Here is a 10,558-nt window from a genome sequence, read left to right as displayed (position 1 = left end):
CACTGATTCATTTCTGCATGAGCCAAGTCATTCCTAAACTCCTGTAATTCATTTAAGAGACATTGCCAAAATTTTCTTAACTGCTCATTTCTACATATGAACTATAACCAGGGCTTTTTTTCCTCATAGAACGCCCAGAACGGAGTTCCGGCATCTTTTTTGGATGGAACCTTGTAGGGTAGGCAAGGCGGGTTGTATGACGTGTGTGAGTTCCGGCACCTTTTTTGTTTTGTTTTGTTTTTTTAAAAAAGCACTGACTATAACTATGGACATAATTATACAAAAGAGGATACATAAGATATAAGCTATCTATTCAGTCTAGAACAGAAGAAGCTGATTCTGATATGGATTATTATTCCAATACTGAGGTTTCATCTACTGCTGTTTAATAGAAATTCTCCGTTGTTTCAGATTGTAGTTTTTCCAATACTATCTGGAGATACCAGGAACTGAACATGGAATTTTCCACACTGAATGCATATGCTCTACTCAATTCAGTAGACTGATCTGAGTGGTCCCCAAATGCAACTTCACTCACCAAAAGTTTTCTCAGTTTCAAGATGGGATTACCCTTATGGACTCTAGCCCAAACTCATAGCAAATAATCAGCACTTGGCTGACCCTTGCCATGTCTCACAATGAAAGCAGAGTTTGGCATGGGTGGAGGAACAGAACTTTAAATTCAGATGTCATTGCTATAGACAGTACTGGAAATTAAAGTTTGTAACCAAGTTTGAAATTATTTCAATTAATCTATTATTAATCAATTTTCTCCGGACTAGGCATTATGATAGCAATAGTCCATGTATTGGAGCAAAGCTGCCAAAAATGACAAAGGACTACAAGAAATTAAATTTGGTTCCATGGAAACAAAGGAGAACTTGTGGAGATATAGTGTGGTGCAGTGGTTAAGCTGCTTGACTAGAATTAAGGAGACCCATGTTCAGGTCTACCTGTGCTGGAGATTTTGAGCTAGTAACTCAGGACAATATCTCAGAGCATTGTGTTGTAGGGAAAAAAATGAGCAGAGGGAGTGCTATGAACACCATATTGAGTTCCTGAAGAAAAAGAAGCAAATAACTAGCAAATACATAAATAAGTAAAATAATAAAACAAAATAAAATAAATTGTCCTTTGGAAAATGCTGGCCTGTTTTTCTAATATCCTATCCCAAAGATATTTTAAACTGATTTCACATATGGGCAAAATGGTTTAGCATGCCTCATCATGTCAAAGACAAAGGCTGCTTTTAAAACAAAGAGGAAGGGAAACCTTCTGTAGTTGCAAGGTCTGTATTATAGTAAGAAGAAAGAAAAGACTTTTGTGGAAGATAACATACCTACAAAGCAATGTCAAATAGAAGAGAATGTGTGAAGCTAAGGGTTGAAATGCTGGGCTCTTGGTGCTTTCTGAGCCTAGATGTTTTCTTGCAGACATTTTATTACCAGCTATGGAACATTTGCAAGGAAGCAACCAAGCTCAAATCGCTCAAGAGTCCCACTGTGTCAAATGCTATACAGTCATTTTATGAATGAGGGAAAAGAGAAAACTGTGGATGGATTTTTCTTGATTGCAAAATGAAAGGAAGTGCAAGATTAAAAATCAAATTTTCTTGAGGGTAAAAAGATTTTAAGTAAAAATCAAAAGGAGCAATTTCTTGAAAGCAGCCAAAGGATTAAGAGGGAGGCAGGACAAATTCTAGATTAAGCAAACTTACTCAGAAGGTTTGGTTTGCCTTTTAACCAAAACCTGAAGTGGTATGCATATGCCAGGGTATTAATGGAAGTTCTCGTTAAAATGACAAAGAAAGAAGCCCATCCCAACCGAAATCTTCACAAAAACTGGAGAATATGAAGTTGATTTGAAGACATTCTTCAGCAATTTGTTTCCTTTTGTGGTAGTGGGGTGGGGGGGAAGAGGAGGGTGGAAGCCGCTCCCACCTCCCACCTCCCGCCTCCCTCCTTTTTGGTCTATGAGCATGTGTGACTTCACTGTCCTTTGATTTGGAAGCAAGCTGATTGGCTGGAAGCAATTCAACACATCCAGCCGGGCAAAAGCTTTGTCTGAGTTGAAGTGAAGTTCCACCGATTTTTAGACGGGAGTCAGCAATCTGGGCTACTTAGTCGCCAGAAGCTGAAGAGGGCGAACGTAAGAGGGTCTTTTCGGGAAGAAACCGCGCCGCCGCGCCGCCTCGGCTCCCTTCCCTCGACACTCGGTGAATAATAGCTGCAGCGGAAGGAAGAAGCCTGGATGTGCAAACCTCTTGGAGGAGAAGAAGCGGAGGAATCCGGGCTGGCTTGCCTACGGGATGTATATTGGGAGCTCCGCCACCTCGGTCTCGCCGTAGGCAACTTTTCCTGAGCAACTGGGACGTGGCGTTCGTTTCAGAAGGAAGGTTTGCAAGCGCGGGTTGTTTTTTTTTTCCCCCTCCCAATTTTCCAAGAAGCAAATGTACGTTGGGTTTGAGGGATCGAGATTAAGTTGAGCGAATTGCTTTGTAACTTGTTGGCAGAAAGAACCCGGGAACCTGTGCCGATGCCGCGTTTGGGTCGAAAAATGCACTTTATGCTTCTCTTTGCACTGGCCGCCGTCATGTCCTGCTGGGAAGGCGCAGCGGGCAAAAATCTGAAATACAGGATTTATGAGGAGCAGAGGGTTGGCTCGGTCATTGCCAGGCTTTCTGAAGATGTCGCCGACGTTTTGTATAGGTTGCCTAATCCCTCTTCGGTGCGATTCAGAGCCATGCAGAGGGGGAATTCTCCGTTGCTGCTGGTTCGGGAGGACAACGGAGAAATCAGCATTGGAGCTAAAATTGACCGGGAGCAACTCTGCCAGAAAAACTTAAACTGTTCTATAGAGTTTGACGTGATCACTCTGCCGACTGAACATCTGCAGCTTTTCCATGTCGAGGTTGAAGTATTGGATATTAATGACAATTCGCCTCAGTTCTCCAGAGCTCTTATTCCTCTTGAAATCTCGGAGAGTGCAGCCGTAGGTATGAGGATTCCTTTGGATAGTGCTTTTGATCCAGATGTTGGGGAAAATTCCCTCTATACATACTCTCTTTCTGCCAATGATTTCTTTACCATTGAAGTTAGAACAAGGACAGATGGAGCCAAATATGCAGAGTTGATTGTGGTGCGGGAGCTGGACCGGGAGCTGAAATCAAGCTATGAACTTCAGCTAACTGCCTCGGATAATGGTGTACCTCAGAGAACTGGATCATCTCTCCTAAAAATCAGCATTTCAGATTCTAATGACAATAGTCCAGTTTTTGAACAGCAGACATACATTATTCAACTTTTAGAAAATTCACATGTTGGCACATTACTTATTGACCTCAATGCCACTGATCCAGATGAGGGTGCCAATGGCAAAGTTGTCTACTCCTTTAGTAGTCATGTGTCCTCCAAAATTATAGAGACTTTTAAAATGGACTCTGAAAGGGGTCAACTAACTCTTCTCAAACCAGTGGATTATGAGACCACCAAATCCTATGAAATTGATGCTCAGGCACAAGATTTGGGTCCAAATTCAATTCCGGCTCACTGCAAAATCATTATTAAGGTTGTTGATGTGAATGACAACAAGCCTGAAATCAATTTAAACCTGATGTCTCCAGGAAAAGAAGAAATTGCTTATATTTCTGAAAAAGCTTCCACAGAGACTTTTGTGGCCCTGGTTAGGGTGCAAGACAAAGATTCTGGGCTGAATGGAGAAGTGGTTTGCAAGCTTCATGGACATGGGCATTTCAAACTTCAGAAGACATATGAGAATAACTATTTCATCTTAACAAATACTACTCTGGATAGAGAAAAGCGATCTGAATACAGCCTGACAGTCATAGCAGAAGACAAAGGAACTCCAAGTCTTTCCACAGTGAAACATTTTAGTGTCCAGATCATTGATGAAAATGACAACCCACCCCAATTTCAGACAAACAGATATGAAACTGTAATTTTGGAAAATAATTCTCCAGGTGCTTATATCACCTCTGTTACAGCAACTGATCCAGATCTGGGAGATAATGGGCAGGTGACCTACACTATCTTGGAGAGCTTCATTTTGGGAATTTCCATAAATACATATGTGACCACTGATCTTTCTACTGGAGCCATCTATGCACTTAGGACTTTTGATCATGAGGAAGTAAACCAGATTGTCTTTATGGTTCAAGCTAGAGATGGAGGGAGTCCACAGTTGGCTAGCAATACAACAGTGGTACTAACTATTATTGATGAAAATGATAATGCTCCTTTGATTGTGGGGCCTGCACTGCACAATAATACAGCAGAAATTTCAATCCCTAAGGAAGCTGACAGTAACCATTGCATCACTAGGATAAGGGCCATAGATAGAGACTCGGGAGTTAATGCAGAGTTAAGCTGCTCATTAGCAACTAGTAGTGAAGAAGGCCTCTTTGTGATGGATCCACAGACATGTGACATTTATCTTAATGCTAGCATTGAATCTGTTACATCAACAGAATGGGAACTTACAGTGGTTGTTAGGGACAAAGGAAGTCCTCAACTGAGTACCAAAGCACTTCTGAAATGCAGTGTTGTTAAAAATATATATCAGCTTTCATCTACAGAAGCAACATATCCAAGCCAAGCTCCTCTAGACATTTCCATGATCACAATAATATCCTTAGGAGCAATATGTGCAGTTTTGTTGGTGGTTATGGTCGCCTTTGCTACAATGTGTAATCGTGAGAAGAAAGACACCCGGTCCTATAATTGTCGTGTTGCAGAATCCACATACCAGCATCATCCCAAAAGGCCATCAAGACAGATTCACAAAGGAGACATTACATTAGTGCCTACCATTAATGGTACTTTACCAATTAGATCCCACCACAAAGCTTCACCTTCATCATCTCCAACACTAGAAAGAGGGCAAATGAGCAGTAGACAAAGCCATCACAGTCATCAATCTTTAAATAGTCTGGTGACCATCTCATCAAATCATGTACCAGAGAATTTCTCTCTTGAACTCACTCATGCTACTCCTGCTGTTGAGGTAAGAGCATACAGATTGTATTAATTAAAAATCATTCACATAAATGAATCCTATGTCTATTTAGTACAATACTTAATTTGCAATGTATCATTTCCGTTATTTACGATCATTGTAAACATCTATATTTACAATATATATTTATACATATTCAAAAATTCACTGGGAAAATATGTTGCAGTTTCCCAATATCTATATATAGGTGTGTGTGTGTCTGTGTGTCTCTCTGTGTGTATATACAATGATGTATGGATGATATCACTATTTCTTATTAAACTACTTGCATAAAAATATAACAAAATGTATGAAATTCCAACGGTGAGTATGATTTTAGTTTCAGTACAAAGGGTAGCTAGATCTTGTTACCCTTGTTATCCAAATTCCAGATGACCACTAGATGGGAGCAAGGCATATCATTTTGTTGTACCTAGTGGTGATCCAGAGTTTTGCAATCTATATCTATTACCATTATTTGTAGTGATCGGTGCAATATTAATTAAACTGATTAAAATTTAGTTAATATTGATAACAATATTAACTAAATTTTAATAGGCTACCAGTAATATTACTCCAGTTAATTAAATATATTTTAGAATTAGTCCTTAGAAATCTTTCCAGGATGTAAAAATCACATGTTCTTCTATGCGTCAGTATTTCAGTATACTTATAATATATTTACATATTTAAAGACAAAAGAATGAAGAAATATATTAGTAACACTAATGAAGTTTTAGCTACATCTGTCCTAACAGCTTGTATCAACTGTGCATGCAAATTTTTAATGAATGTCTTTAAGGCCTTTAGCCATAGCTCAGAGCAGTTAAATATAGATATTTTTTCACTGACTTCAATGGAATTTAAACTATTTACAGCTAAACACTTGAATTTAACTAGCTCGAGGTTCAGAGTTAAGGTTTTTAGAAGCTTTGGATCATGAGACTAAGCAACAAGGTTAAAGTATATCTGATACATTAAGGTGTTCATAACTATCTTTTATGTTGACTGCATTCTGTTACTTTCTTCTGACAGATTATTTCAACAGACAGTTTATGGTTTAAAAAAGGAGGAGGGGATTAATATACATTGGTTTTATTGGGCAGTTTTATAGATTATCTTTGTAAGGATTCATTTTTTCTTGCTATTGTGTGTTTCATAACAGGTGTCTCAGCTTCTCTCCATGCTTCATCAAGGCCAATATCAACCAAGGCCAAGTTTTCGAGGCAACAAGTATTCCAGAAGCTACAGGTGAGGATTTTCTTTGGTCAAAATTCAGAGTAGCATTATCAGAGGGTATAGGCTTAGCACATGAGCTAATGAAGCCCAGTTCAATCCACATGTCTCTTTTGTTTTATCACAGATATGCCCTTCAAGATATGGATAAGTTCAGCCTGAAAGATAGTGGTCGTGGTGACAGTGAAGCAGGAGACAGTGATTATGATTTAGGGAGAGATTCTCCTATTGACAGACTTCTTGGAGAAGGATTCAGTGACCTTTTCCTTACAGATGGGAGAATTCCTGCAGGTAAAAAATCAGTGAAAATTAAGCAGCTTATATTCAATAGCTTATTTCCAGTATTTTCAGACAATGATACATGCAGTAGAAAAAATTGCACTGGTGAAAATAAACTCTTTTATTTTCGTATCCCATTTGTACTGAACAACACCTAAAACTTGCTCAAAACCTTAAAAGTAATATTTGCCATATGAAAGCTTACAAGAGAGTTGCAACTCACTGGAATAAATTTCTATCCCATGAACGGTGTCTTTAAATTTTCCCTAAATTTTAAATAAATTGAATCCACAAAATTGTAAGAAGATATCAGATGTTAATGGCAAATAGATACAGTATTTGTTTACTACAATGCTTGGACTACAATACTGTTTTATCATGCTACTGTTAAATTACAAGTAAGAAATCCATGTCCATGCTTGACTTTCTGGCATCCTTCTATGACTTGGCCCACTTCAGGATGTTCTTTTACTGGGTGTGGCCAAAATAATTGGCTTTTTTGGGGGAAGTTGGAGTTTTGGAGTGTATATAGTGGTATAGCATGATATTTTTTTCTCTATATTTTAAGAACACTAAATATTTTGCTAGAATATCAGGCTCTCTGGTGTAAAATAATATGTTATAATATTATCCAGCTAAGATATTGATGCTAATAAGGGAACAATTTCTGATTGCTATATTTTTGTTTCATCTGGCAGATATTGTCCATATTTAAAGCTAGTGGTGAAGCCTATTGTTAGTGTAGCTATTTGTATTTATACTAAATGAGAGTTTTCCAAATGTGAGGGCATAAGATCATCATTATTGGCTTGCTGGTTCATACCAAGGTCCACCTTGGTACAGCATCTGTTTCTCATATAGCTAGATTCACAAGCCAGGTGCTCACAAGCAAGAGGTAGACACTTGCAGCTTTCCTACTATTGATGCCCTGCAACTGCATGGGGAATACTGTTTCCAGTACAGAGGTAATGATAAGTCTTTAAGACTGATACAACATGATGGACATATGTTCCATAAATCTATCCAACCCCTTTTCAAATCATTCAAATCACTGATCCATATGGTGCATTATGATAGGTCTAACAAGAATCATGCACTGGAGTTAATAAAACAAATCTGTTTAATTACAGTGGAAAAAATGTTGCAAAAATTTGGTTTTATCTCCATCTTCATAAACAGAAAACTTAACTAAATTAATATCAGGAAGTAACTTGTTCAAAGACTATCCACTTTTTTATCATTTCAGGCTGCTGATGTTTTATATAGTTGCCAAATACAAATATTTGGTTATAATCCCAAATTATTTATATGTATAAGAGCAAGTGTAGTGTACTGTAATAGTCAAAATCTTGAATTATGATGGTAAATGCAGTGTCAAATACATCCTTAGCCATGACTTTCGGCTAAACTTCTCTCAACTAAATTTCCATCATAGGTTTGTTCTCACAGGAAGAAATGGAGAAGGGACTGCTACCTTGCACTTTGAGCACCTGGAAGAAAGAGTACAATATATACTTATCAGACAAAGGTGCTTTGAAGCTTATCAGTAAATTTTAAAACATAGCCATTCAAACATTTTCTATAAAAGTCTATAACACAAATAATAGCAATATCAATAGCACTTACAGTATATATGTTTAGAATAGAATAGAATAGAATAGAATAGAATAGAATAGAATAGAGCTGGAAGGGACCTTAGAGGTCTTCTAGTCCAGCCCTGTTCAAGCAGGAGAACCCATACCATCTCAGACAAGTGACTGTCTAGCCTCTTCTTAAAAATCTCCAGTGACGGAGCCCCCACGATATACCACTTCATAGTGCTTCTAAGTGGTTTACAGAGTCAGCATATTGCCTCCAATAATCTGGGTCTTCATTTTACTGACCTCAGGAGGATGGAAGCCTGAGTCAACCTTGAGCTGGTCAGGATCAAACCACTGGCAGTTGGCAGAATTAGCTTGTAATACTGCATTCTAATCACTAACCAAAACTAGAGCAGTTATAAAAAATTTAAGTACATATGTGAAATTAGGTAAGATAACCTTTATTGTCATTTTTTACTGTGGTGTGAGTAATATCTGATATATGGAGTTCTATATTCTATAGATCTAGCATCTAAATGGCAGCTTTTTGTCTAACTGGATTAATATATATATATATCAAAATGGAACACAACATGTTTATGAAAATGGCAGGAGTTGATGCTACACTGCCCTCTTATTAAGAAAAAATCCTTTCACAACTTTGATTTATGAAGTTGATCAAGAACTCTGGTTTTAAGTATGTTCAAAACTAGGGCAGTCTTTGTAATTAGACTGTTTTAGTCTTCTTTTCTGGGCAGCAAAAAGGTATTTTCATCAAAAGTTATGAGAAAAATATTTGAAATAAGATATAAATAAGCCAATTAATAACATTTCATATAACTATAGTACCAAAGTAACACAAACATTTGAACCAATATTTTTCTACTTTAAAATTCCAAATATAATCAAATAAATAATTAAACCCATGATTGTGCTGGATTTATACTTTGATTCATTTTAAAGGAAAATTAAATGAAATTTAGCTTTTGTTCTTATCTTCACATACTTCTTTGGAGTATAACCTCAGAATGCCATTCAAAGGCCAAAAACCAAACTTTTGGCAAAATTAGGCACTACTATTCTAAGATTCAGTGTAAAAGACTTAAGCACTGATTTATTGAATAAGGTTTTTTTTGAGCAGAAAATGTATGTTTGTTCAAACTACTTTTAAACGTAGGTTTTAAAAAGTCGAGAGTTACACCTTGAATTGTGACTGAAATTTTTAACATCTAATTTCATTTTGCTTTCAGCCATGAGATTGTGCACAGAGGAATGCAGAGTCCTGGGGCATTCAGACCAGTGCTGGATGCCACCCCTGCCTTCCCCATCTTCTGATTACAGAAGCAATATGTTTATACCTGGAGAAGAATTTCAGCCTCAGCAAAGCCAGCCACCAGAGGAGGAGGAGGACCATCAGGAGGTTGAATCAACTGAAAAGAAAAAGAGCTTTTCAACTTTTGGCAAAGACAATCAGAATGTAGAAGAAGCAGCTGACATGTGTACCTCTTCTCTGCTCTCTGAAATGAACAGTGTCTTCCAACGTCTCTTGCCTCCTTCACTGGATGCTTACACAGAATGTAATGAAATAGAGCCTCCAAGCTCACTAGAGCGCAGGAAAGGACATTTGCCAGCCAAGGCTGTAAGCTATCCACAAGGGGTGGCAGCATGGGCAGCCAGTACTCATTTTCAAAACCCTGCAAACAGCACTGGGCTTACTTTGGGAATTCATTCAGGTGCCCAGCCCTCTTCAAAATGGCTACCTGCCATGGAGGAAATTCCAGAGAACTATGAAGAAGATGAGTTTGACAATGTGCTGAACCACCTCAGTGATGGTAAACACGAACTCATGGATGCTAGTGAACTGGTGGCAGAAATTAACAAGCTGCTACATGATGTCCGGCAGAACTAGAGTGTCTTATTTCATAGCATCTTAATTTTCCATATTTTTGGAAAATGAAGAGATGGGAACCCATAATGAAAAGAACTGGCATTGCCAATTAGTTACATTTATCATAAATGTGTCTGTGTATGTTGAATCTTAAATACTGTATTTTCATATGTACACAATGCAAGTGTGATTACCTTTAACTGTATTTTAAAAATACATTTGTATCTTATATTTATGCATAATTTAACAAATAAATTTTATTTTTGTACTCCCATGGCAAGCATGTTTTCCTACATATAAGCAACTGACACCATTTGTGTCAACGTACAGTATTTCTATCACAAGTGTATAATTACTTAAAGCTAAGGGATGCCATTTTCCATGGGTTTCACCACAACCATTTAATGTTATGATACAAAATTGAATCAATTGAAACTTTATCCAAATGGAAATTTCAATAATTAATGATCTAAGATCTTGTTGCAGTGTTTCAATTCTTATAATAAAGAGTTGTCAACTTTCTGGAAGCCTAGCATTTTTTAAGAAAAAAATTCAAGCCTGG

The 10,558-nt window shown here is 37.5% G+C and overlaps 1 protein-coding gene across 1 annotated transcript; it reads left to right on the top strand.

The window, feature by feature from the left end:
- Positions 1-2,057: 2,057 nt before the first annotated feature.
- PCDH18 (protocadherin 18) lies at positions 2,058-10,261 on the top strand. Its single transcript, XM_039344381.1, has 4 exons — positions 2,058-5,022; positions 6,179-6,264; positions 6,377-6,540; positions 9,359-10,261. The coding sequence occupies exons 1-4, from the start codon at positions 2,536-2,538 to the stop codon at positions 10,015-10,017; spliced, it is 3,396 nt and encodes a 1,131-aa protein (XP_039200315.1). The 5' UTR covers positions 2,058-2,535; the 3' UTR covers positions 10,018-10,261.
- Positions 10,262-10,558: the final 297 nt, after the last annotated feature.

The sequence above is a fragment of the Crotalus tigris genome, unplaced genomic scaffold, assembly GCF_016545835.1.
Source record: "Crotalus tigris isolate CLP2741 ecotype Arizona unplaced genomic scaffold, ASM1654583v1 scf7180000017903.3850313, whole genome shotgun sequence".
Classification (NCBI taxonomy): domain Eukaryota; kingdom Metazoa; phylum Chordata; class Lepidosauria; order Squamata; family Viperidae; genus Crotalus; species Crotalus tigris.
This window is presented reverse-complemented; position numbering and strand designations above follow the sequence as displayed.

Coding starts and splice junctions, on each gene's coding strand:
- PCDH18 (XM_039344381.1), top strand. CDS start 2,536: ATGCCGCGTTTGGGTCGAAAAATGCACTTTATGCTTCTCTTTGCACTG. Junction 5,023..6,178: donor ATGCTACTCCTGCTGTTGAG/GTAAGAGCATAC, acceptor GTTTCATAACAG/GTGTCTCAGCTTCTCTCCAT. Junction 6,541..9,358: donor AGATGGGAGAATTCCTGCAG/GTAAAAAATCAG, acceptor TTTTGCTTTCAG/CCATGAGATTGTGCACAGAG.